Source organism: Cucurbita moschata, unplaced genomic scaffold (genome assembly GCF_002738365.1).
Source record: "Cucurbita moschata cultivar Rifu unplaced genomic scaffold, Cmos_1.0 Cmo_Scf00014, whole genome shotgun sequence".
Classification (NCBI taxonomy): Eukaryota; Viridiplantae; Streptophyta; class Magnoliopsida; order Cucurbitales; family Cucurbitaceae; genus Cucurbita; species Cucurbita moschata.
Window position 1 is genome coordinate 3679981 of NW_019268530.1, and position 26704 is coordinate 3706684.

At 33.4% G+C, this 26704-nt stretch overlaps 5 protein-coding genes and 1 non-coding gene across 10 annotated transcripts in view; 3 read left to right on the forward strand and 3 right to left on the reverse strand.

Annotated features, from left to right (window-relative positions):
• LOC111452087 (probable N-acetyltransferase HLS1) overlaps nucleotides 1-1686 on the forward strand; it is a 2653-nt gene extending 967 nt beyond the window's left edge. Inside the window, exons 2-4 of one of the 2 annotated variants that reach the window (XM_023092626.1) lie at nucleotides 8-236; nucleotides 349-930; nucleotides 1023-1686. In XM_023092626.1, the coding sequence (XP_022948394.1) occupies nucleotides 54-236; nucleotides 349-930; nucleotides 1023-1457 (1200 nt within the window). In that variant the 5' untranslated portion in view covers nucleotides 8-53 and the 3' untranslated portion in view covers nucleotides 1458-1686. The remainder of the gene's footprint in view (nucleotides 1-7; nucleotides 237-348; nucleotides 931-1022) is intronic. The other variant, XM_023092627.1, reaches the window with a different exon arrangement.
• A 2674-nt stretch (nucleotides 1687-4360) lies between these two features.
• Nucleotides 4361-7294, reverse strand: LOC111452493 (SAGA-associated factor 11 homolog). Of its 3 annotated transcripts, XM_023093258.1 has the most exons (5): nucleotides 7204-7294; nucleotides 6806-6874; nucleotides 4975-5286; nucleotides 4817-4869; nucleotides 4361-4732 (listed from the first exon to the last, which is right to left on the reverse strand). In XM_023093258.1, the coding sequence occupies exons 2-5, from the start codon at nucleotides 6839-6841 to the stop codon at nucleotides 4687-4689; spliced, it is 447 nt and encodes a 148-aa protein (XP_022949026.1). In that variant the 5' UTR covers nucleotides 6842-6874; nucleotides 7204-7294; the 3' UTR covers nucleotides 4361-4686. The 3 variants fall into 3 exon arrangements, with proteins under 3 accessions (XP_022949026.1, XP_022949027.1, XP_022949028.1); XM_023093259.1 differs by having other exon boundaries at nucleotides 4361-4869; XM_023093260.1 differs by lacking the exons at nucleotides 6806-6874; nucleotides 7204-7294 and adding an exon at nucleotides 5388-5712 and having other exon boundaries at nucleotides 4361-4869.
• Nucleotides 7295-7358: 64 nt separating this feature from the next.
• On the reverse strand, nucleotides 7359-7430 carry TRNAE-UUC. Its single transcript has one exon. It is a non-coding gene; the product is annotated as a tRNA-Glu (tRNA).
• Nucleotides 7431-8737: 1307 nt separating this feature from the next.
• Nucleotides 8738-12420, reverse strand: LOC111452098 (farnesol kinase, chloroplastic-like). Its single transcript, XM_023092639.1, has 6 exons — nucleotides 12039-12420; nucleotides 10727-10794; nucleotides 10491-10622; nucleotides 9389-9504; nucleotides 9182-9296; nucleotides 8738-9084 (listed from the first exon to the last, which is right to left on the reverse strand). The coding sequence occupies exons 1-6, from the start codon at nucleotides 12348-12350 to the stop codon at nucleotides 8907-8909; spliced, it is 921 nt and encodes a 306-aa protein (XP_022948407.1). The 5' UTR covers nucleotides 12351-12420; the 3' UTR covers nucleotides 8738-8906.
• Nucleotides 12421-18232: 5812 nt separating this feature from the next.
• Nucleotides 18233-21632, forward strand: LOC111452635 (basic leucine zipper 19-like). The gene is made up of 6 exons (XM_023093451.1): nucleotides 18233-18299; nucleotides 18430-18797; nucleotides 19122-19212; nucleotides 19842-19968; nucleotides 20212-20373; nucleotides 21393-21632. Exons 2-6 carry the CDS (start codon nucleotides 18430-18432, stop codon nucleotides 21554-21556), a joined length of 912 nt encoding a protein of 303 aa, XP_022949219.1. The 5' UTR covers nucleotides 18233-18299; the 3' UTR covers nucleotides 21557-21632.
• A 1000-nt stretch (nucleotides 21633-22632) lies between these two features.
• LOC111452560 (rab3 GTPase-activating protein catalytic subunit) overlaps nucleotides 22633-26704 on the forward strand; it is a 13995-nt gene continuing 9923 nt past the window's right edge. The window contains exons 1-9 of one of the 2 annotated variants that reach the window (XM_023093336.1): nucleotides 22633-23013; nucleotides 23263-23306; nucleotides 23682-23745; nucleotides 24363-24477; nucleotides 24563-24630; nucleotides 24716-24813; nucleotides 25054-25225; nucleotides 25765-25984; nucleotides 26302-26428. In XM_023093336.1, the coding sequence (XP_022949104.1) occupies nucleotides 22954-23013; nucleotides 23263-23306; nucleotides 23682-23745; nucleotides 24363-24477; nucleotides 24563-24630; nucleotides 24716-24813; nucleotides 25054-25225; nucleotides 25765-25984; nucleotides 26302-26428 (968 nt within the window). In that variant the 5' untranslated portion in view covers nucleotides 22633-22953. Of the gene's footprint in view, nucleotides 23014-23262; nucleotides 23307-23681; nucleotides 23746-24362; nucleotides 24478-24562; nucleotides 24631-24715; nucleotides 24814-25053; nucleotides 25226-25764; nucleotides 25985-26301; nucleotides 26429-26704 lie in introns of those variants that run through there. The other variant, XM_023093337.1, reaches the window with a different exon arrangement.

A 26704-nucleotide genomic window follows, 5' to 3' on the forward strand; every position in this document is an offset into this window, starting at 1 on the left:
AGGGGGGGGGGGGGGGGAGAATTCTCTCTCTTTTTTTGTTTATACATAGAAAAATGAGATACGAAGAGGAGATTTTGATAATAAGAAGCTATGATGGGCAATCTGCAGATAGAGCTAGAGTGGAAGATCTAGAGAGAAGATGCGAGGTAGGGCCATCTGAACGAGTTTTTCTCTTCACAGACACAATGGGTGACCCCATTTGTAGGATCAGAAACAGTCCCTTGTACAAGATGCTGGTATTTCCCTCCCACCACTCCCCCGTCCCCCCTCCTTCATCTATCTCTTCTTCTTATTCTTTTAAATATATTGTAACCTATCGACTTAAGATTTTGGGATTGTTTACTCTAGGTGGCGGAAGTAGACAACCAGTTGGTTGGTGTGATTCAAGGCTCGATAAAGGTGGTTACGGTTCACCAAGCACCGAAAGATCGAGCTAAGGTTGGCTATGTTTTAGGCCTTCGAGTTGCGCCGTCGTTTCGACGCCGAGGGATTGGCTACAACCTTGTTCGACGGCTTGAGGAGTGGTTTGTCGCCAATGATGTGGACTATGCTTACATGGCGACGGAGAAAGACAATGAAGCCTCTGTGAAGCTATTCATCAATAAGCTTGGATATACCAACTTTAGAGTTCCAGCTATTTTGGTGAACCCGGTAAAACATTACCGACCATATCACCTCCCTTCCAACATACAAATTTCTAGCCTAAAAGTCGATGTTGCTGAGTTTCTCTATCGGAAATTCATGGCGTCTACTGAGTTCTTCCCCCATGACATCGATCATGTGCTTAAACACAAGCTTAGTCTTGGCTCGTGGGTTGCTTACTATAAAGATGACGACGCCACCACTCCCAAATTCGAAACTAATGGTGGCAAATCGGAAATGGTAATACCAAAATGTTGGGCAATGCTAAGTGTATGGAATAGTGGAGAGGTGAGTATTAAGCTACAACTCAAGACTAAAGCTTTTTAAGTTGATAGGTTACAGTAGTATACTTAATCTTTTTCATTAATTTTGTTGACAAGGTATTCAAGCTCCGGCTTGGAAAGGCACCATTGTCATGCTTGATATACACGGAGAGCTCGAAGGTGATAGACAAGATCTTCCCATGTCTAAAGCTACCATCGATTCCGGATTTCTACGAGCCATTTGGATTCTACTTCATGTACGGGGTTCATCGGGAGGGGAAGGGGATGGGGACGAGGAAGCTAGTGAAGGCACTATGCCAGTACGTGCACAACATGGCTGCAGCAGCCAGGGACTGTAAAGTGATTGTAACAGAGATTGGAGGAGAAGACTCGCTAGGAGATGAGATTCCACATTGGAAGCTACTGTCATGCCCGGAGGATTTATGGTGCATAAAGGCATTGAAGAAAGAAGCAAGAAATACCCTACATGAATTGACAAAAACCCCACCAACTACAAGACCAGCCCTTTTTGTAGACCCAAGAGAGGTATGAAGATCAAAGTCGTATCAATATTAATAAATCCCAAACTTAATAACTTAATCACAAACTAAACACAAAATCCAACATATGAGTTATAAACTCTCACCTTTCATGTACATATCACCATGTATACACTCCCAGTAATAATGGGTTGATTTTTGTTTTTGTCCCTAATAAAAAACTATTACTCACCTATTTTTGTATTCTTAATAGTTTCAAATCATAAAAGTCCATTCTGGTCCCTTTCCATCTAACCATTCTCAAACACAAACACAAGTGCCTCATGATGTTAGGTAAAATTTTTGTTGAACGTACTGTATTATAGGGACCAAGTAGACTTTTATGCAACATTCCAAAAATCATAAAACAACCCACATTTGAATTCGAAAGGACGTATACTAGTGGAAACAACTAGGCTATACACAAACGAGCAAATAGGAATCACACTCAAGAATTCGCGATCCATATTCGCACGACATACTCAAAAGAACTCATGAAATATCAATAGAGTTGAAACAGAATAATTGACTTGAAAAGTGAAAGATGTAATTGGGGAGGGGGGTACGAGGGGTTTGCTTTAAACCCCACCTCATGTGTAACTGTAGTTTAGAAGACATATCCAGAAAATCCATGTCGAGTAGAGTGGTGGGAGCTTTTATATGTTGTAACTTTCACAACGGTGACAAAAAATCTTGAAAGATTTCCCTAATTAGGAGCCACCTTCCCAGTGTCCTCTACAACTCTAAATAATAATACCACCCTCTCTCTCTTTCTCTATCTTTTTTCTGGGACTACTCAATCATAAGCCTGAAGGTGGTCCTTTCTTTATTATTCCACCTGGCTATTACCCTGTTTCTTTCTTTCCTCTCTGCCCCACAGTAAAAAGAAAAAAACATCATACTCAGAACCCCATTAACACTGGAGCAAAAGGACATTTGGAGCATAATTTCATCTTGTTTTTTGTGCTGCTTCTAGCTCATTCTAATTGGTTTACTTCATATAAACAAAAGGAGTTCTATAGTAACTATATGAAACCAAGTCGTTCCATTCTGTAACCAAAAACTAATCACATCTGAGTGACCTTATGATTTGGAACTTGGTTCAATCCAATGGGAAGTTCATAAATAACATGGAGGAATTCTAAAAGTTGAAAAGAAAATGATCTATGGATCGTATAAATTTCAAATTATCTTATTTGTTTGTTTTTTTTTTTTTTTTTTTTTTTTTTTTTTTCTTTTCTTTTGGAGAAAACTTGATAAGATTGTTTTAAAGAAGAAATGTTAAAGTTCACCAAAAGATAATACAATAACTTGGTAGTCAACTTAAAGACAAGTTAAGTTAACCGTTAAGGCATTAGTAATCTTTTCTATAGATTGAAGGTAAGAATTCTCACTACACAACTGCAATGCTTTGTTCTAGAAAAACAATAATTTAATTTAAGCCAGTAATGCAAATAAATAGTAGAAATAAAGTTGAAAACTATAAATAGTTGAAATAATTACATGTTAACATGAACTTTCAAGCACGGAGAAAAGATACTTCACAATTAATATCAAATATATTTAGATAGATGTGATCTACAAAAAAATACACAAACCCAAAACTCTCTAAAGTAGTATAGATTATCATGACATTAAGATGATCAGTTTCATGTAGATTCTTAATTTAATCCTCTTAACTGTAAATTTTTTTTCTGAGATCCATCCGAAAAGTGACATCTAGCATATAATATCTAAATTCTGATATGAAAAACAGGGTTTACAATATACTGGATAAAAGCCAAAAGAGAAAATGAAACAAAAGCAGAAAAAGAGTGCGATGTGCGTATAATGAATTATTCTGTGTGTTCCTGCCAAGGAAGGAAATCCACTTCCCACTTTTTTGTTAGTGCTAATGACAACCTTTTCAAATAAGAGCATGTATGCCAATAACTACAAGAACTTCATAAAGTTTCTAATCATGATTAAAAATGAAGATAATGATGATACCTTTGGTGTTTGATGATGTGTTTATTCTGGAGAGAGAGGACAGAGATGTAGGACCCTTTTTTCCTCCAAATCTTCTAAAGAAACTGCTTTACCTGAGTGGAGCACCTACACTTCATTAGTGGTGAATTTGTGGTTTACATAAATTAAAGAAACTAATCATTATTTGATCTCCAGTTTTGGAAAAAGTTATGCATAATCCAAAGTATTTTACCATTTCTCTCTCGGATATTTATAAAAACTATGCAAGTGATAATCATACTGTACCAGTAACTTTGAATAATTTTGTTTTCCTAGGCTAATGCAACAGGAAGTTCAAAAACAAATGGGCAAATTCAAGAAGCCATTATCAAACACAGTAAAGTTTAACAGTCCAAAATTGAAAGCAATTATATGGCAGAAATACGAATGGTTTGTGTGAGAGAGACGTATCTGAGCACAACTCTTGTTCAATTGCACATAGAAGAAGTCAGCCATACAGGTCTCATAAACTTCCAAACACTGAATTATGGTCCCTGAAATCAGACTTGAAATCTTCGAGCAAATGAAAGTGGAGAGTGGAGACCACTGATGCAGACTTAATTAACATTCTAGTTTCCAGTGGCTGAGCACAGAGTGGCAACCTTTAGGACCACCTTCCTGCAATTTGCTTCCATAAAATTGTTAAAAGAATTACAAGCAAAAGAGCTGAATATCTTGGGAACTGTCAGACAATGAACACAGCAAGAGTTCAACCGTCTTTATAATCTTTGTGGCCCCTTTCAGAAGATCCAGTATGATAAGGACTCAAGTTTTATGGAACCTACACTTGGAGCTAGATACTCTACTTTTAAATGATCCTCACGTTCTACTCAATCTTACAATATCTGAAACATTGAAAAAATTATATATGTTCTAGACAGGTAGCCATCAAAGATTGATCCCCACATCGAAATAATATCCAGATTGACCAATTGAACTCAATTTTCTAATTACATTTCAAGGTTGAAGAAATGACATTAGAGTCGCACTTAACTTCCTTTCTTCGAACTTCTGTACAAGATCTTCAGCGTCAAAATTTGGAACAGACAAAAGTAATGAACCCATAATACATCCAGATTCCAAACAGAACATATTTTTTCCCATGTAATGATAACCCATACAAAGAAGTCATGTAAAATAAAAACATGACAGGAGATATCATTAAATTCCTGCGAGCACATTCAGATTACAGTATGTTTTCCTAAATTGAAATAACTCAGCCATTGCACTGTTGTTCATGGCTCTCCGGATGGACCGTTTGAGTACTCGCCCCCTGCAAGACTAGATGTTCCATTAGGTAAGCGATTTGTGCTGGTGGAATTAGGATAAGGAGAATATGCAGAAACAGAACTGCCTCGTGAATACCGGCTCTGTGTAGCTGTACTACTTCTTGTCACTTTGAGACGAGCCTTTCTACCCTATAGTATAGATTAGACAGTTGATGAGTAGAGTGAAAAGAGATTTAAAAAATAGAAGCAGAATGTGTGAACAAAACATATATCAATTAAGGGGTAGAGAGTTACCCTTCCCATGCATTTCTCCAAATGCGGGGCAAATCTCCCAGCCACGATTGATCGACCACAGTTCATGCAATCAAATATTTCGCTTGCAACAGAAGGATGATTTTGTCCAAAAATATCAACTACATATTTTCCGTTTGCTTCACTACTATTGCTAGAATCAGCTACTCTTACTCGCGCCTGTGCCGAAAGTCTTAATTCTTCTTCTTCCTCTTCTAAGTTACGATCAAGACCTAACCTTGCTATTCGATGGCATTCCGATGCAACATCAACAATCACGGAATCCAGGAGATCCCCAAAGAAATTAGATGAAAGCTGCAAATATAAGCAGAAAGCAACAGAAGTACCCGTTCTGTTAGTTCTATGTCCTGAAAAAAGGAAGTTAAAAGCGATCACTAATACCACTACTACCATACTTGTGCTTTCATGGCATGTTTGACACATCAAGCATACTCCGGCAAGCCCTTTTTTAAGAATACTACATTCAATGTTATAAAAGGTTGCTTTGAGGTAAGACTCTAACTTATAGCCTCAAGATTTGTGTCATCTATGGACCATAAGAGACTTACACCTTCGTGAAAATGCATTGAGGCTTAAAGGCTTTATGCCACATGCAATGATTGGAGGAATAATATTAATTTGTCCCATTCTTCAAAAGATATAAAAGTTTTAGTTGTGACATTATAAATTATTACTACTTTTACTACCCATGCTCCAAAAACATAGATGACAAAAACTATGGAACAAGTCAATCATATTATTGATAATAGTAATCATGTTAAAAATATCCTTTTAGAATTTTGGGTTAAGTTGCTATTTATAGGGGTGGTTTTTTTTTTATACTTTTATATAATTTCTACTTCATCATACAAACTTAGGATTTGTATAATGTTTTCAAATAAAGTTGAGGTCTACTCCTTTTGTGGCCTTGAGGCTTACATCTTGCCTCTTCAAGAGAAAAAGCCTTAAGGTCACACCTTTATCCTTTTAAAAACCTTGATGATATCGTAAGTAGGGTAGAGAAATTCAAACCTATGACCTCTTAAAGAAAATATAGATGTCTAAGCTTATATTAGCATTAGACCAGCCTTTTCTCACACGTGAAAATAGTTAGACAGAGCTTTCAAATAATTCATTGAGTTTGACATGTTGGTTTAGGTGTTGACAGACCGCTGCTAACATAATAAGATCTATCAAAAGAACCAACCAGACGCACATCACTCATCCAAGCAATCGAGGGAGAAATATCATATATTGTACACACAAGACTTCACATTTTTGACAATTCTATTTCTGGAAAATGCCAACGACAATTAAGAAAATTTACTGCAAAGAGTAACGTATTAGAAATCTTTTTTTTTTTTTTCTTTAAAGAAATTCTAATCCATTTACATAGACACATACACTTTGGTGCAGATATAATCACACAAACAACAAAAATGGAGTTCGGGTGCTTTTCCTCATATCTAGAAACCAATTTGGTCGACTATCATCAAACTGAGGTGGGGGAAATCTGTGAAATAGAGCTTACCAGTTGGGAAGGTTCTTTTTGGTTAGTTAGGAACTGATTGGGCTAATTAGGTGAAGATTAATTAATTGCTTGTCAGTTATTCTAGTTAGACTGTAAGGCTTGTAAACCGTTTATAACAGTGATATTAGACCATTGTACTCTTGTCTTTGCATATTTCATATCAGCAATTAAATCAGGCTTTGGTTCTATACCATAAACATAAACAAAGACATTGTAGCTGTTGCCTTCATTTCTCATTATTCATATACTAACGTGCTAAATAAAAATAAGAAAAAGAAGAACAAATGTATAGGAAAAGGCTACCTGAGATGATGCATTGTCCTCATCAGGCATTGACATGGATCTAGAAGAAGGAAGAGTTTCAATACAGACCTGGAAACATTATAACCAGGAAAAATGTTGCAGCACAATGACTAAACCAATTTATAGAATCATCATTCCATTCAATAACCGAAATTGAATAAAAGACGAAATCGAAGTACGCAAGAACCGGTAGAAGGATTAACAAATTCTTAAATTATCAAACATGTAAAGGTCACCAAACCAAACAAGTAAAGCAATATATATATTAACATTCTAAAATCATGCAAACTAGTATCAAACGCAAGCATTTCTGGAAAATTGATTATACAAGAAAGTTCGTGAAATCAGGCAAATCAATGGAAACGGAGACAAATGCAGAAAGCAATCGCTGAACTTACTGATATGGATAGCGACTACAAATCCAAGCTAATTGGGAGCCGACATGACTGCATAAAGGGGAAGAACTAGGAAGTAAAAAGAAGATTCATCGAGAAGAAGTGGGGGAATAAATATGTTAAATAATAATTTAAAATTTAAAAAAATATTGAAAAAGTTCCGTTGCCGGGAATCGAACCCGGGTCTCCTGGGTGAAAGCCAGATATCCTAACCGCTGGACGACAACGGAATTTGTTGACATAAGTTTATTATTTTATATTTTATCAACTTATTTTTATGTTTAAAATAAACTAAATTAATAAAAATACTAACTTTCGAAAATACCCGTTTTAAATTAAAACCATTAATACTTTATTTCAAAAATATCCTTAAATTTTAAAATGTTTCATTAATACTGTTTTAACTTTAAACAAAAAAAAATAAAACGAACTTTTAAAAATCGCATTAATACTCTTAACTTAAAAATAAAAAAATAAAAAAGATAAAAGACATTTTTTAACCTTTAGAAAATATGATATTATACGCTATGTATTGATATGCTACATTATGTCATGCTATGTCATGTTACACCATGATGAGCTATGTTATGCTATTGATAAACCATGATATGATCATGCCTTGATATATAATAGTATTATGAAATTTGGACACTATAATGCATAAATGTTCGTCGAAAATGTCATCGAAGCTAAGTTATGTAATAGAAATTGCACAGATATTATGTTAGCATAATTCACACACTTACTATGTTAGAGACGTTGGAGGTTTGTTTTGCATCACTTATAATGTCATGACTATAATTTATGGGAATCTCATGCGATTTTATGTGACACGTGCATTGGGATACTTTCCCACTATAATTTGTATGGATGTGTGCAATATGATATATGACTCATGACATTATATTTATCATGATGTATTGACAGCCCTTCCCCCTCCGTGGTGTTTGGCAAAGAGCCCATTAGTGAGTGTTGGTTCAGCAAGCGAGGGTTAGGGGGTGTGCAAGCCCACCTGGTGGGTCCATTCTAACACATGTGGGTCATGTGGAGACAAGTACTACACACCCAACCTCGCCCAGATGAGATAGCTGTCTAAGGTCATGATATACTATGATAAAAGAAAAGGTCCTCATGTTGCATGTGTTTGCATTCTTTACTCCCCTAAGTGTTTGTTAAAATACTCAAGTCATACTTTTACATTTTAAGTAAAGGCGAGACACAGTGTACGAATGACGACGACGTCACATTAGAGCTCGTGAAACCAGTATTAGGGTAGCTACATTTTTATTTTGCTTATTAGTCTTAGGTTAGCACGAGACATTACTTTATTTCCTAATTTTTGTAACTTATTTATTATTATTTTTGTTTCTCAAATTTTGTTGGTTTGATTTAAAGATTTTATTTTTGACGTATAAGTCCATGATATTGTTTATGAACTATTTAAAATGAAAGTTTCTATCACGTCATACTTATGGTAACAACTTTATAGTAGAAAAATAGGATCGTTACAATAGAATTGTTATAATAGGATCATGTCTCCATAAAAATAGAGTCGTTATAAAAATAGAGTCGTTACAATAGAACGAACGGTATCCCGAAAATCTATTCAAAGTCTAGACTACACAACAAACAAGCAGGATTTGTAAGAAATCCCCAAATTTCCCTATTCTTCTGGGAATAGCAACTTTGTTTGTTGGCCCCAAATGCTAAAAAACTAGGCTCCCCACCAGAAAGGAAGTGAGTGGAACAGTGAGGTTATCATCAATCTCAGTGCTAATGGGGAGAGACTCAACCAATGCTGAGGCAAGAGACACAACTAAGAATCCCAAAACCATTCTGCTGCTTCCCTCTACGTACCCAAACGAGGAGAAATAGTACATATACCTGCCATTCACAATGCAACCTCTTATATCTAAACCAATCAAGAAAGATCACAAACAGACTAACTCGTAGCTCGATGGTCGAGTTCGAAAGAAATTACCCAACAGATGCAAGAAAGCCAGCAGATGCCATTGCTACACTACCAACTATAGACTTGTTTTTGTTGTATGAGATCTTTTGAGTTCCAAATCGTCTTCCAACGATATCGGCCACCCCTGAAATAGCAACGTGTGAAAAATGTTACGAGGACTTGACGTCGTTGCGTCGGTTAAGCTCTAGATATGTGCTTAGATAAAAGTGAAAGTACCATCTCCAGCACACAAGTTGCATATGAGAGCAATTGAAATGGGGGACGTCCTCCAATAGAATATGCAAACTAATGTAATTGTTGCAACATAATACAATGGTCCCTTCAATAGCTCCCTGATGGATGAAAATATGCAGGTCAAATTAAAAAGTATGTACAATGGCACACAAAAGGCGTCCTCAACTACTCGTCGAAAACGACTCGAATCCAAAAGAATAAGACCAAGCTGATAATTTCAAAAGGTTTGATTAACGGATGTCCAAAATGAAGAAATAAAGCTCACCACTTTTGTGAGTATCATCCAACATCTGTATGCACATAATAGTTCTTATTCTGTGGCATTCTCTTGGTGGAGAACATTTCGTGTACTAGTGTTGTACAGGAGTATAAATACTAACAACCACTAATTTTCAGCCATATGGAATTAGTAAATGATATGACAATTGGACCAAAAGCCTTCCAAAAGCATCGAACTAATGGATAGTTTTGCTTCTCAAACAATCAACGATGGAGATACTACATCGATTGAGGAAGGGAACGAAGTATTCTTTACAAGGGTGTAGAAACCTCTCCCTAGCAGACGAGTTTTAAAAACCTTGGGAGAAGCCCGAAAGGGAAAGCCCAAAGAGGACAATATTCGTTAGCGGTGGGCTTGAGCTATTACAAATGGTATCAGAGTCAGTCAATGAGGAGGTTGAGCACGGAAGGGGTGGTCATCAAGCAGTGTGCCAACGAGGACGCTGAACCCCAAAGAGAAGTAAATTGTAAGATACCAAATCGGTTGGAGAGGGGAACGAAGCATTCTTTATAAGGGTGTGGAAACCTCTCCCTAGCATACACGTTTAAAAACTTTGAAGGGAAGCCCGAAAGGGAAAGTCCAAAGAAGACAATATCGGCTAACGGTGGGCTTGGATTTAAGCTGTTACATAAGCTATATACTTCATTTTAACAGCCAAAGAACTCGCAATACCAAGGAAGACAGCATTCATTTGGTTAACTGTATGTATAGCCAGAGATTGATCTTGATAGGAAGCTCAAATCAACTAACACACAGGCACCCCAAAAACTTATCTAACATGATTATGTTCTTACGAAGTTGTACCTGTAGTCTCCATATCTGGTCATTGACTTTACTGTGGCCTCATCTTTCACGATTCCCAATCCAAAGACAAGCATTCGTATTATATTGACACCGGGAACTAGAGAGGCCAATATCGCTCCTCGACGACCAGAACTGCAATAAGGAGTATAGCCACATTTGATTCAACCATATCTGTGCAAGTACAGATAGCAAGAGAAGGGGCAGCAGAATTAACATTTTTTCAGTCTTAAGGTCACCTGAACATAGGCCAGCAAAGCATGAAAGCAAGCCCAATGCTTATATGAACAAGCTTCCTGTTCAATTTCTGAACCAAGTATAGGTAAGTAAATTCCTTTGACAAAAGATCAAAATAGGTTTAACGGCCGAAGCCCACCGCTAGCAAATATTGTTCTCTTTGGGCTTTCCCTTTCGAGCTTCCCCTCAAAGCTTTAAAACACGTACGTTAGGGAAAGGTGTCCACACCCTTATAAAGGGTGTTTCGTTCTCCTCCCCAACCGATTTGGGACCCCCATCAAGTCCACCCCCTTCGAGGCCTAGCGTCCTTACTGGCATACTGCCTCGTGTCTACTCCCCTCCGAGGAACAGCCTCCTCGCTGGCACATCGCCCGGTGTCTGACTCTGATATTATTTGTAACGGTCCAAGCCCATCGCTAGCAGATATTGTCCTCTTTGGATTTTCCCTTTCGAGCTTTCCCTCAAGACTTTAAAACGTGTCTGCTAGGGAAAGGTTTCCACACCCTTATAAAAGGTGTTTCGTTCTCCTCTCCAACCGATGTGGGAGATCACAATAGGAAAGTTGGATTTCCACAATTTGATGCCTTGACAATTAAGCATTTTCCAATATCAGAATATGCATAACAATGATTGTTTATCAGCAATGTGCACAGAGCATATGCCTACTTGAACTTAACCATCGTTTCCTTATGGTATATCAGTACTAATACTACAGTCAAGAACAGAATATGCATAACAATCATTGTTTATCCAATAAATCATGTGATAACTTGTCAAAATTCTAACTAAAAAATTCACAAAAGTTCTGTTTTCTTTCTTTCTGAATTCAATCACGAACGAATAACGAATCAAACCATCCATCTTTAAAACGATAACGATTGTTATATCTATTGAATTATACTTGGATTAACTATTGATCTATGTTAATCTAATAGCGATTATGACACTTATCACTTAAAATCAATGAGATCAAAGTGCTTTTGCAAAAAAGTGAAGAAAAGATTAAAAGTGCCCCACAAACATGAGCGTTATGGCCCAAAAGCACTAGCAGAATCAAATTATCAAAACATTTGGTATTTGCTAAAAAAAACTTAACGCACCCAAGCCCAAGAGTTAAATCATAAACTAAAAGCATTCCCCCTGTAGTAATGAGTTGCCTTATTTGGATTCCTAACATGGATAAACTTTCTTTTCCTCGATCAGAGCAAAACTTATCGCGTAGCATCCTAAATTTAGTAGAAATCAATCAACTGCCCAAAGAAGAAACGAAGTCAACCACAAGAACAGCAAATCAGTGAACAAAAGAAATAGAACCTGATCAAGGCCGCGCTTAGCCGTTTCCGCCCATAATCGAAGCAAAGAAAAAGCGACTGCACCGGACAAGACACTGGCACAGATGTCGGAGACCACCGGATTATCAGGCAACAACATAGCCGCCGCAACTGGATACTGTTTCCGGCGGATTTTCAGATTGAAGTTCGACCGAAATCTGAAAACGAAGGAACCGGAGCGCAAGTTCGGCGCAGAGATGGAGTTTAAAGAGACGGAAAGTGTACTGAATCGTGACAGAAAAGATGGGGACCTGAGTGGATAAACGGTCAACAGACCCAACTGAGAACTAGCCATGGTGGGGGCTCGGCTAGAGCGTACACGCTGACGCCGGCGCGGGGGTTGAGCCTAAGGATTTAGCGAACCACCTGACGTGGACAGCTATGGTTCGTGTAATGTGTGAATTTGTGTAATTTTAATTTTGATGTCTAATTGAAAACTTTGTTAAATTAAAAAAATATAACAAAATTAATTAGTCAACAGAAAATGACAAAATTATTAATCTTAAAGTATTAAAATATATAATCTATCCATAAAATTTCACTCTTAATCTTCATTAAAAATTAATTTAAATATATTCCTCAATAATTGGTTACCAAGCAATTGTTATATGTCGTAATTATTGTTCTTTATTTTTACTGCTCCCACCAAATTTGCAATTATTTAATAATTATTAATATTTTATTTTTCAATAATGTAGAACCTAATAAATTCAATAATATTCCATAAATAAAAATGTAATTTTTAAAATAAAGAAATATATATATTTAATATAAAAAGTGAGCTTTGCGGAGATTTGGCGGGATCGAGAGCTACATAATTAAAGAGAATACGATCTTTATCTTCTATCTCGTTTAGCTAAAGAAAAAAATCTCATATCATTTTCTGTGATGACATGTCACTGTGTCAATCGCAACGTTCAAATTCTAGATGGCTTGACAGTGACGTGACAATCATGGAGCTACAAGAAGTCGAAACATGTGGTTTAAAATATATATATATATATATATATATATATAGCGTTCATCTTGAATCACGTGAGTAGCTCGCCCGGCTAATATTTTCGACGGGATCTTTTTTCAATTAAATTAAAATCCCAAAATTCTTTCCATTCAATCTCCACGGTCAAATTCTTTTACCCTAAATTCAATGGCTGTTATTCAATCCTTTCAACTTAAGAATTAGAGCCATATTAATCTTAAATCCATAATAATAATAATAATATAAAAAATTGAGCAAAATTATATTTCTATTAAAAGAAAAAAACTAAAAACAATAAATGTAGGGAAAATGACTTCAGAATAAAAATAAAAATATATAAAAAAAATCCAAATGTGGAAATTGGTTATAACTTAATTGACAAGGAAAAAAAAGGTAAATATTAAATTTAAATATCTCATTCTATTTGCATTATTTATTTATTTATTTATATATATATATATATATATATATATATATAATAAAAATATGGTTTAGATAACTAACAACTTCACCGTCCAACTCATATGTTTTGGGTCGGGTCATAAATTAATTTAGATTAAATTATGTTAATTTTTTTTGGATTGGTTTATTTCGACCCATCTCTTACCCTACCACATAGTCTAAATCATTTAATAATAATAATTAAAAATTTCAATTTCTCCTCCTTTCCTTTAAATTTATACTGAAATTTAAAATAATAATATTTTATATGAATTAGAGGGAGTTAATAATTTTTGTTGTTATGCAAAATAAACAAACTACAATTACAACAAATAAAATTGAATATTATAAAATTAATTCAAATTTTATTATTTTCAGGAAAAATAATAAAATATATTAACAAATATGTCATTTTTTTGTTTACTAATGGTCCTATAAGGAATCAGTTAGAACGATTTTATAGAAGTTAGGAACATGTTTTTTTTGACTTTTGATATTAATTTAAATTTATATATCATTCATTTTACCTATAAATTTATTTATTTTTTAATTTGGATAAAAATTATATTCTTGTTCAAACTTTTACAAAATGAATTAATTATGACTTTAATATATATTTTTAAAAATAGAAATTTTATGTTATTTATTTAAATTATAAATTTAACCTGGATAGTTTTCAAATTTTAAAAAGTGGACTAAACAAGTTATGAAAAAAAAAAAAAATATATATATATATATATATATATATATATATATATATTGTTACTTTAATAAATATAATGGTTAAAAATTGAAATAAAATAATAATTAATATCTTATATATATATATATATATATATATATATATATATATATATTCAGAATATTATTTTATATAGATTTTGGATAATTTACCCACATAGTAATTATCACTTAATTGAGGACAGGTTGGCATCTTAAGTTTTTTTGCACAACTCAGCTGTTCGTTTGGTGCATTTATGTTTTTGTCTTTAATTTATTTTATTTGGGCGCCCCCAGATTTTGTAGAAACTATTCACCAAAAAAGGACACCATAACTGCCTTTTTATTTTTACATTCAAATTTTTTATTTTTTTTAATCTTAATTTCTACTTTAAAACTTTTAATTTTGTGTTTAATTAATATTTAAATTTTAGAGAAAAAATGAGAAAATAATTTTCGCAGTCGAAAAATCAGCTGTTACGATAGGTTATATGGAATTTTAGTATAAGGCTTTTAAGTATGTTTGTGTCGTTTGGTTCGGACATTGTGTGAGGATTATTAAGGATTCAACAACTATTCTCTAGCCGTCGACTTGTAAAGGTTACTTTTTGCATGCATATGATTTGATTTGATTTTGTCGTGTCCTACACGAGAACATATAGGGTCATTCCTAGCATGTTTTATGATATAAAGTGAAACCGTTGCATGTACATGATATGATTCTACTAGGTTTGTGCCTATACGATAATGTATAAGGTCAAATCCTTACTAAATTCTACTAGAGTCGTGCTCTAACGATATGAGCTTGTATGTAATATCACGACATGTATATTATATGATTGATCTAACCCAAATATAAGATCGCTACGTTTGATAAAAATTATATTTATCATTTAAAAAAAACATATATATTTTCACCTATATTTCATATTAAAAAAACATATGAAATTTAGAGAATAAACCGATAATAAAAACTATAAAATTAATGCAATAATTAAAATCACAACAATATTTTTTTAAAAAAGTAAAATTTATTTACTTTAGTAAAAAGATGAGCTTATACATATTTATTATTTTTATTAGAAAATTAATAAATAATATTTTTAAATTTTAGTCATTGATTAAAATTTCGAAAATACAAATATCGATACATATCAACTTATTTAAAGTTATCCATATATTAAACTAATAATTATTATTTTTTATTTTTTTATATTGTTTATTCATAAATGGTCTTAACGACTTTTAAGTAAAACTCCTACGAATAAAATTTTAAGAATTAGTAAATTAAATATTTTTTTTACTAATAATTAATATATCTTATATATTAAACCGTTCACAAAAAAATTAATTAATTAATCATTTTAACAGGTGGTTGTGAGAGAACATTATGAACCTACAAATTATAAGCGGTAATGATGTAAAATTAATTTTTATTCATTAACCATAAAACACTTGACAATACACTTAAAAAGGTCAACAAGACCATGGTTCAGTTGTTTATAACTATAGGTGGGTCAAAAGTCTATTTTATCATTGTAATTTCATCGTACCCTTAAGTACGTTCTATAATGAACAATTTGTCTATGATCCAACCATAAACTAAGTTTCTCCCGAGGGGTGAGTCACATTATTCAAGAATCAAAATTAACAGTTAATAAATTACTCGTCTACTTACTGTGTATGGGAAGGAGTGAAGTTTATTTTACATATTTTTTAAATCGAGGGTCGTCAATGCAAGAGGAAGAGGAAATATTTAATCGACCCGAAAAGGGCTTTGTACATATCTCATTGCCATTCACCAATGCATGAAGAAACCCTCGTCCTCTAGTGAAGATAAGTGGAATGATTATCTCGAGAGAGAGATGGGGAGGTTGCATGAAACAACCCGCCAATTTTAGAACCGCTATCACATGTATATTATGACTCTTACGAAATTTCCATGACCTTGCATCAAACGTCGTTACCTATCCTACAACTCCTTGTTCTTATCGGAAATAAAAACGTTACGAAATCAAGCCTGAGTAATAATAAAATATGATATTCGTTATTTCATTAGACCTAAAACCATGACCTTAGGCTCCATTCCTTTCGTGCTCGGATATGTATCACTTTTATACACACATTTTTCTAGGCAACAATTTATGTCATAAAGTCTGTAATTCCGAGCAGTGACGGAGATAAAATTGGGTGTGATATGCCGGTAACATTATTAATATACCCAACTTTGTAATTATCCGAATGAATTGACCTGATTGTTCGATTCTGTGGGTTAGCTTGTACGTTTAGTCTCGTGGATTTTAAAGCAACCCTAAAATTATGAAATAAAATTTTAAAATATAAATATACCCCACATGGATTGCCCATAGAAATGCCCTAGTTTGTTTAAATAAATAAATAAATAAATAAAGTAGAAAAAGAATGGTAATAAGGAAAAGGGGGGAGAGTTAGAAAGAGAGAAGGAAAGCTGGCACGCGGAGTTCCGTTGGTAACGAAGGGAAAGAGGGCGCAGGCTCGTGCATGGGTTGCAACTGTGATGATTATAATACCAAATTTGGGTTTCAAAATTTCCCAAACCAAATTAAATGAAAGCATCTTCCTCGTGCATTCAAATTTCATATAAACACAAAATTTGACAGCTTTTTCTGTTTTTCTTTTTAGCTTCTTCTCCTAATTTTAATCAATAATTTTCCCCTTATACCCCTCTTCTTTCTTTTATTTACTTTTTAGTCCTTCAACGTCTCTATCTCGTGTTTGGTAAATTCTCATAACAACGTAGAGATTTTTACCTAGTAGACTCGTTTTAAAACTGTAAGGCTGATGACGATACGTATTGGGCCAAAACAGACAATATCTGTTATAAATGGTATATGAGCCGAACATCGAGCGATATGTCAACGAGAACGTTGGGCCTCAAAGGGGGTGGATTGTGAGATCCCACAAACATTTCTCATAAGGGTGTGGAAACTTTTAAAACCATGAGACTGACTGCGATACGCAAGAGGCCAAGGCTTGAGTTATTACAAATGATATCAAAACTAGATACAAGACTGTGTGTCAGCAAGGATAATGGCCTCCTATGGGGTAGATTGTGAGATCTCACGTCGGTTAGAGAGGGAAACAAAACATTTCTCGTAAGGGTGTGGAGACCTCTCTCTACTAGACACATTTTAAAACTATGAGGCTGACGGCGATACATAACAGGCCAAAGTGGACAATACTTTCGTATTATTATTTTAGTTCAATAATAATGGAGATGAGAGTTCAAACTTTCGATCCGATATAAATGTTTTCAGTTGAGTTATGCTCAAATTAAATAATTTATTGGTAAAGTTTATATTTAATGATTATTAAAATATTGTTGAATTTAATTTATTAAGAAATATTGAATGTTACGTTTGTAAATAAATTAAAGGTGTTTAATATAGTATTAAAAAAAAACAAAATCTTGATTTTGTTCTTACATTTTTATCACTTGTAAAAACGATTTAAATTTGTCATTGGAAATTATATTAAAATTTTAAAAAAATTAAAACAATTTCATTTATTTATTATTATTTAACACATAAAAATGAGAATTTATAATTTATGGACATGTATAATTTCGATTAATAGCAAAATATTTCCCTATAACGGTCCTCGCGATCGGCAACTTATTGACTATCGTCGTCTTCTTCTCTTTATCTTTTTTTCTTTTCCACGTGCCATTTTTTAATTTCGACATATTTATTACGATCCATAGATTTCCCGCTTAAACGTCATATTCAATAGATACATCATATTACTCATTTTCAAATTCATCGTCAAAATCCGATCCACGTGGCTCAAACACAATAGCAGAATGTAATATCTACTAAAAAGCTCGCCCGTAAAAATCAAAACTTTTAACAATAATCGACGTAAAAATTAGAAATAAAAGAAATAATTAATGAAATATTATATTAGAGGTGGGTAGGAGAAATAAAAGTATATAAGGAATATATGGTAAAGTTTGGTGTTTTTTCCGTGTATAAATTGAGGGCCAGACAAACATTTTATAAACTCCATTTTTGTTCAAAATTAAAGCTTTTTTTTTTTCTCTCGGATTCTGTGGGAGAAAGATCAGTAAGAAAAAACCCATTTTAATAATTATTACATAAAAAATATTTTGAAATTTAAAAAAAAATTAATTGTTTTTTGTTCTTAATTTTCTCATCATGTTCTTGGCTTCAATTTGTTCTTGGATTTGTTTCAGATGGAAGATTATAATTTGGAGAAAAATCATCATCCATGCAACTTTCAAGGGATTATGGAGATGTGTTCTGCGACTGTTTCGAACTCGCCGAGTAACGGCGGCGCCGACGACCGTCGTGTAATGAACGATAATTCGGTGTCGGCGTGGCGGAGGTCTTTTGTGGTGGGTAGTCAAGATGAAGCAGCGAGCAGCGGCGCGAAGGTGGCGGATGGTCGGTGGAGTAATGGGTTGTCTCGTTTCAGTAAGATTGGCGGCGGAGAGATGAGCTCCAGCGACGGTAAGGGGAATGTCGGCGACGGCGGGAATTCTGAGCAGATCTTGTTTGGTCGGAGTGTTGACCCTAATATGGATCCGAGGAAACTCAAACGGTGAACCCATTTTTTTTTTTTTCATTTTGGATTTAATTTTATGTTTGGATTTTTAAATTTAACAAACAATTTTGGAAATTTTTTAAAATTTTGGTCGGATTTTTTTTTTTTTTTTTTTTAAATTTTATACTAAAAAATAAGCTTTTAATCAAATAATTATCAAACAGAGTGGTCTGCTCGTACTGATTCGTATACTCTTTTTTTTTTCTCTTTCAATTAGGGTTTATTTCAAGCTGTCGAACAGTCTGCTCATAGAACGTTTCTTCTTTCTTTTTTATAAGCAGTTTTTTTCTTTTTTCTAATTAGGATTTTTTTTTCTCGTAGAATAATGTCGAATCGTGTTTCAGCTCAAAAATCAAGGCTGAAAAAGGTTCAATATGTAGCAGACATGGAAAGGAAGCTGAAAGCCTTGGAGGTATTTTTTTTCATACTGGCTTAGAATGGTTCATTTTTTCACAATTTTTTTATTTTCCCAAGGTTTAAAAATTCTTCATATATTTAAATTTATTAACGAAAATAATGAAAAATAAATATAAAAAATTTTGAATTTAGGAATTAAAACTTTAATTTAAATTTTCAATTTCTTGAATTTGAAATTTTATATTATGATTTTTCGATTTTCGACCGTTGAAATGTTCTTATTCCCATTTCTAAATTTTATAGAAATTAATTTTAGTCGTTATACACTTAATGATTAAAAATAATTTAAATTTGTTAAATTAAAAAAAAATATATATATATTGGATGATGACGTTTAGATCAAAACAAGACACGTCAATCAAATTAAAGTACATGTCGATCATGTAGATGAATCAACACAAAATGTATTTAATTCGAATATTAACTAAACCTCAAATAATTTGGTAACTTCTAATGTGCTTTTAGCCAATAAAGCTCGTTTGGCGTATCTTTTGTGAAAGAAAATATTTTAAAAGTCATCTTGAGCTCTCGTTGAAACACGACTCGATTTATGCAAATATCAATAAAATAATATATATATATATATATATATATATATATATACACATGTGATTATTATTGCAGGCACATATAGCAATTCTATCTCCTCAAGTGGAGCTGTACAAAAACCAGCAGCAAGTGTTGCAAATGGAGCAAAAGACGTTGAATCAGAAGATTTTGTGTTGCTCGAGGAACAAGCTCATGAGAGACGGTGACGTTTTGAATTTATTCAATTTTATGTTTTTTTTTTTAAATTTTATTTTACATATATTTGATTAAATAGGATCGTCCACCTACCGGAGTTTTTTATCCTCTGTCCCTGAATCATTACAAATTATGTTATCTCCGTAAAATTTTACGGGCACGAAGTAATATTTAACTGTTTTTTTTTAGTTTATCGACGTTTGGAAGTAGCTATTACTCGTGTTAATATTTGGTCGGGTATGTTATGCAGCTGAAATTGAAGAAAACAAAGCTGAACTGAACAGGCTGAGGGAGCTCCATATGAAGCAGCAGCAGCAGCAGGCTGAAGCCGCCTGGGAGACTGCTTTCCAAATGCCGGCGGACCTTCATGCATCTGAGTTGAGCAACGTGGTCTCTCCCCCTCCCAATCAAGGTAAATTTTATTCCACTTTTAACCTTGTTTTGATCGTTATGAGTTTAATATTTTCATCCCCCGAACATCCGAACCTCTTAGATGTCAACCTACTACACTGTTTTTGTTACTATTCGATGGATAACTTGGCTAATCTATAATTTATAAACTTTTAGGATCTGAATAGTTATAGCTTATCTTTAGAGAGTAACTGAGCTAATCTATAATTTGTAAACTTTTAGGATTGAGTCAGTTATAACTATTCTTTAGAGGTAACCAAGCTAATCTTTAATTTGTGAACTTTTAGGATTTGGGATGTCATAATTGTTTTTTAGAGGGTAACCGAGGTAATCTATAATTTGTAAACTTTTAGAATCTGGGTTGTTATAACTGTACTTCTGAGGATAACCGAACTAATCTATAATTTATGAACTTTTAGGATCTGGGTCGTTATAACTATTCTTTAGAGGGTAACCGAGCTAATCTATAATTTGTGAACTTTTAGGATCTGGGTCGTTATAATTATTCTTTAGAGGACAATTGAGCTAATCTATAATTTGTGAACTTTTAAGATCTAGGTAGTTATAATGTTCTTTAGAGGGTAACTGAGCTAATCTATAATTTGTGAACTTTTAGGATCTGGGTCGTTATAACTCTTCTTTAAAAAGTATACGAGTTAATATATAATTTATGAACTTTTAGGATATGGGTCGTTATAACTGTTTGTTATATTTTAACAGTAACAGTGTTTAACGGTTCATAAGCTTTTAGGAAGACAAAAAAATTTACGGTTAAAATTGGAGAGGTTTTCTTAAGAAATTTTAAATAGGTGAATCACTTATTAACGAAAAAATTACTTTATACTTTTACCCCCAAAAATTTACTTTATTTTTAAGAAAGTTAATTTGACTTAAATATAATTGAATTAATCAAAATATTGATAATTAAAATTTGAATATTTGTCAATTTAAGCGTAAATATAGATAATAAATTAATAAATATACTGAATTATTTTTATTATGTTTTTTTTATGTCTGCAGTGGATAACGGAGAGAGAACAGTAGGAGGAGATGGGCTGGGTCGGTTCAACCCAGGAACCCGTTATAAAACGGAGTACAAGTGGATGCCAACACCTGGGCTTCGTCGAGTTTCTGAGCCCACTTCCAACCAATTGGGCCAACAACGAGTAGGAAAGCCCAACTAAAGCCAGTGGGCCAGATACTGGCCCCGGATTGACAACCGCAAATATAATAAATGAATTTGAGAACTTTTAAAAGAGTGAAATTATAAAAAAAAAAAAAAAAAAACTGTATCTAAACGATAAAATGGCATGGTATATTTCCAATTATAAATTCAGTTGGTTCCAAATTTAAATATCTGGGTGAATTGTATATTTTTAATTGTTTTAATTGATCTTTGATATTGTTAATTATAATTGTAATTACATATTTTTATTTAAAAAATAATTTATTTTTTGATTCGAGAGTTCGAACAATATGGTTTTGAACGTTCTTGTTGGATGATGGAAGTCCCGCATCGACTAATTTAGGGTGTGATCATAGGTTTATAAGTAAGGAATACTAACTTCATTGGTATGAGGCCTTTTGGGGAAGCCTAAAGCAAAGCCATGAGAGCTTACACTCATATAATGGACAATATCATATCATTGTGGAGAGTAGTGTTCATTTAATAGTTCTAAAAAACATGAAATTTTGAGTCGACCATGGTCAGTTTTCTCAACCCTATTTGTGTCTCGTACGTTGTGACCTTGTTATGCGTATATATGTACGGAGCAACAACGACCTTGAGGTGACAACTTTATTTTTAAAAACGAGGTATATTACTTGTGAATTATCCTAGATTAAGATTGTCTATCCTGATCCCAATTGACATGTAGAGATCCAAGAAATCATGTACCATTAGTGATGACCTAAAATACGATTTAATTTTTCCTATGTAATCAGACAGTAAATTTGAGCCCTAAATTATGATTGGTTTGCACGTTGATTTTTTTTGTTAGGTTAACTCGACGTGAAAACTTTACTTTCATTTATTATGAAAATTAAAAAAATATATAACGTTTGCAATTGTTAGTGATATGTTGTAATTAAAAAATGTTTGATAATTGAAATGTACTGTAGGTATATTTATGATAACGCGGGATAAATATAATTTTTTTTAGAATGAGATGTAAAAAACATAACTCAAATTCAACCCAATTCTGCATACCTTTAGCGGTAAAATAATGAAGAAAAAATATAAATTGGAGTGGAAGTTTTTAAGAATTTAAGGAAGAAATTGGCCTAAAAAACATGTTCAAAAGCAGTTTGATGATTAAGATACCCATTTTCTTTCGTTTTCTGAAATCTGAACTTTGAAAGTTCGTCGTGTGAAGAAGAACAGGGAGATTATCTGAAAATTATCTCATTTCAGCTGAAGCATACCAGTTGTTCCTGATTCTCTTTTCTCTCCTCGCAATTCTCGAATCATTTTCGTTTGTTTTTTCGTATTGTAACTTAACAAGAGAAATCTCTCTGACTTCTGCATTCCGCTGATCCAATTTGCATGATTTGAGCCGCGATTTACTCCATCAGATCTCTAATGGCGTCCTCCAGCAAGGCTGAATCTAATGGAGGAGATGAAGCCATGGAAGACGAGGAGGTGTGTTTTTCTACTTTTCTCCTGTTAACTCTTATTGATCATTCAACATCGTAAATTGCCTTCTTATGCTCCTCCTTGTTTTGGACCATAATAGCTTACGATAATGGCAATTTGCTTTGGCATTTCGATTCATTTTTCTTTTGAGGCACTCTGGAGGTTTATTGGTCTTTAGGAATGTACTGATCTCAATTTTAGCCGACCGGAGTATAGGAACTGAGTATTTTCTTCATTTGTGTGGCATTTGTTCAGGTTGAGCACTTCGATGATTTTACTATTGCGTCAACATGGGAAAGGTAGCTTCTCTAACCTCTTGATGAATCGAGATTACAGGAGTACTGTCTCTCGTCATTACTATGTATCTCTTTAGATTTTAAGTCCGATTGCAATTAAATTGAACACTAAACTCGCCGAGACTTTTCTCTATTTGGTGATGGAAAATGTACAAGTAGAAGCTCTCTGTACTAAACCTCTTTCAACTTGTAGAGTAAACTCTCCTTGAACTGAAGAGAAAGTTCTTCTATTAGGAGAGACTCGTTTCAATAGAGGACAATTTCTCAGTGGGCTAAAAAACAAGATAAAAGTAGAGGATATCATGATTTATTTTACCTCACTTTGTAAGTTGTATCAGGTGGAACTTGTTCTAATTGTCATGTTTATTTTCTCTTAAGATTCATTTCTGAAATAGAGGCAGTTTGTCGACAATGGATGTCTGATGGTCCAAATAATTTGTTGGTAAGTAATTTTTCTCTGAAGGCCATGCTCTTCCATCTTCTATGTTTCTGAAACTATTATACAAGATTACATTTCAATTATCCTGCAAATAGGTTATTTTGATATTGGGGGGAGATAATTTTCTTTGAATGTTCTCAATACCTCAAAAGCTTCACTTTTTGTTTTCCTTGCCTCCTAGAATAGGTGTATTATTATTAGCTTCATTATTTTGTATTTTTCTTTCATTCATTTATTTTCTAAAATTCTTCGCGGCATCTTCAGATGGAATTTGTTCGAAAAATTATTATTACCATTATTCAATAGAAAATAAAATGATGTCTGTATGATTATCTAGTTGGAAGGTTATCTTTTCTTTTCTCTTTTTTTGCCCGCCCATCATTGTTGCTGTTCATTGGGATGATTTATCCAATCCAATAGAGTATTTAAAGAGTCTTAGTGAAATATCTATCTACCACATTGCATATGATTTGCTATTCTTAAGAGCACGTCTGGCATTTTAGTATTCTTGGGTGGCCGCATGCAATTTTCTGCCGCCTATTTTCTTAATCACTTATCATTTTATTAATATATTTTTTATTTTTTAATAATTTCATGCTATTTTTATTACTTGTCTGCAGAAAAAGGATGCAACTCCGTTAGAAATCTCAACTAACCTATATAAGGTTAAATCTGATCTTAAGTGTGATAATAAAAACTATTCGATGGAGTATTACTTTGGAAATAGCAATCATGGTACTAGAGAATTCTCCCATAAAATTTATTAGTTTAGTTTCATGTGTTGACGAGCCACCATTATGCACTTACTTCTACTCGACAGGCAAAGTTGTGGACTGGGAATTAAGCTTGCATGAATTACAGTTATGCTTTGGGGTACAAGAGTTTTTGGTACGTTAGTACCCATGTTTTGCAGTTTGTATGAAATATTAATAAATTCACATATTTTATAGATATTTTCTATATATACCACCAGGTGATTGCTCCTCAAAGTATTAGTGGCGTAATTCTCGATTCACCTGAGGCCAGCAAGCTTTTAAGTGCAGTTGCCATTGCTTTGACAAACTGTTCCAGGTGGAGCTCTGATGTTGAAATTTCTTATATGGAACTCTTGATGAAGTGTTTTTTTTTAATGATCCATTAGATTAATAAACTCAAAAAGATTACAATCTTGTGGTAATTCATGGCCGCTGTTTGTTTGTTTCTTTTTTTTTTCCTGCTCTTTACCTGAACCTTTGACATTTTGATATTGGATAACATGCAAGATTTCTATAAAGTGTCTTGGACAATATCTATTTCTATGTGTGAATGCAGCTTTTGGCCAGCTTTTGTTCCAGTGCATGATCCATCGCGAAAAGCATATATTGGTATCCAAAATATGGGAACAACTTTTACTAGGAGATTTGAAGCAGATCGCATTGGTACCCAAGTGCCAATAAAACTTATGCATTTGGAAGGACTATATGAGTTGTTTGTTTCAAAGTTTGTAAGTTCTATGGATGCTTGTATTTCTTGCTAGTTTTTCTCAGACCATCACCTTAATTCTTGAACTTCACATTGTCACTATTGCACCTTCTCTTTTTCTTAGCATACCTGTTCATTTTTCCTTTACAACTAAGTTGTTTTTTTTTTTTTTTTTTTTTTTTTTTTTAAAATAAAAAAATTAGACTCTGATTTAACTTCACAAGAACACATAGGAGAGATATTTAAGGTCTGAAATATATTTTGGGCCTAGCGAACCAAATATTGTTTTATAGCTATGTCACAAGTAGGTATTTACAATTTATGAATTTTCCCCATCTTATATATTTCTCCATTAAAGTAAAAAAAGAATCTTGATGTGGGGTGAACTTATCTAATTTCCATGTAACCTCCTATTATTCGTTATATTCACATGTTTGATCTTTACAAATATCTTTCTTTTTTCTTTTCATACTTTTCTTTTGCCTGCTGCATATTAGAAGCTAGAGTTCTTAATGTAATTCTTAGTTTTCCCAAAACTATATAATTTTTCTCTTTTTGAAGGCCTACTCCTCCATGGACATTTCGATGAATCTCTTCAAAGTCCATTTTACCATGAAGCTGACCTTCAAAATTCTCTTATCTGATGATGACGACATCCGCAGAGATGATGCTGAGATGACAGAATCAGTATACGAAAGTGCCGTTGGTACTAGTGGAAAAGGGCAATGGGATGATGACTGCCCATGGAGTGAGTGGTATTCCTCGGAAGATCCTGTGAAAGGTGAAAATATTTAAGATATTATCTCTCATTCTCTCTTTGGCCATTTGAGGTTTGTGTATATATGATCATGTGATTAGGTTACCTCTGATATGCTGACATATTACTTCCTAAACAGCGATCAGAGTTTAAAATACCAGATATAATGGATTTGGCACCCATTATTTTGTTCAATTTATTTGAAGTTTTATGAGCTTACATGTTCAAATATTCCAAGTTGATAAATCTCCCTTCATTTAGGCAGAAGTAAAGGGAAACGAGAGAATTATATTATATAGTCTCATTTAACATGGAGGATAATAGCTCTTGGATGTGCACAGGATTTGAATTGATTGCCTCATGGTCAGAGAAGATGGTAGAGAGCTCCTTGGAAATGGCTGAGTTGGAAAATTCTTCACCTCATGAAGCTAAGAAATGGATTTTGTTTCCAATTCTATCACCAAATATGTAAGAAGTGCAATGTTTGGTTGGATATATAATTTTTTTTCCCGTAAAACCATGAACATACTTGTACGGTACACCATTATTTTGAAAGCTTGACAACAGATCAAAAAGAAAAATCTTAGCTCTTGACAAATAGAAAAAAGCTTCTATTTTTGTGATATTCTCATTTTTATGCTTAGATATGACTGTTCAATATATGACAGTACTAGAGGTTAGTTCCTTTTTTTTTTTTTTTTTTTTTTTTTTTTTTTTTTTTTTTTTTTTTTTTTTTTTTTTTTT

Excerpts from the sequence above, each read along its gene's own strand:
- LOC111452493 (XM_023093259.1), bottom strand. The coding sequence starts at position 6,841 with ATGTCAATGCCTGATGAGGACAATGCATCATCTCAG. Across the intron at positions 5,287-6,805 it reads AGGACAATGCATCATCTCAG|CTTTCATCTAATTTCTTTGG; the intron begins GTAGCCTTTTCC and ends TTATATTTGCAG. Across the intron at positions 4,870-4,974 it reads TGGAGAAATGCATGGGAAGG|GGTAGAAAGGCTCGTCTCAA; the intron begins GTAACTCTCTAC and ends TCTATACTATAG.
- LOC111452635 (XM_023093451.1), top strand. The coding sequence starts at position 18,430 with ATGGAAGATTATAATTTGGAGAAAAATCATCATCCATGCAACTTTCAA. Across the intron at positions 19,969-20,211 it reads GAACAAGCTCATGAGAGACG|CTGAAATTGAAGAAAACAAA; the intron begins GTGACGTTTTGA and ends TATGTTATGCAG. Across the intron at positions 20,374-21,392 it reads CTCTCCCCCTCCCAATCAAG|TGGATAACGGAGAGAGAACA; the intron begins GTAAATTTTATT and ends TTATGTCTGCAG.
- LOC111452098 (XM_023092639.1), bottom strand. The coding sequence starts at position 12,350 with ATGGCTAGTTCTCAGTTGGGTCTGTTGACCGTTTATCCACTCAGGTCC. Across the intron at positions 10,623-10,726 it reads CTTTGCTGGCCTATGTTCAG|TTCTGGTCGTCGAGGAGCGA; the intron begins GTGACCTTAAGA and ends TCCTTATTGCAG. Across the intron at positions 9,297-9,388 it reads CAACTTGTGTGCTGGAGATG|GGGTGGCCGATATCGTTGGA; the intron begins GTACTTTCACTT and ends TTGCTATTTCAG.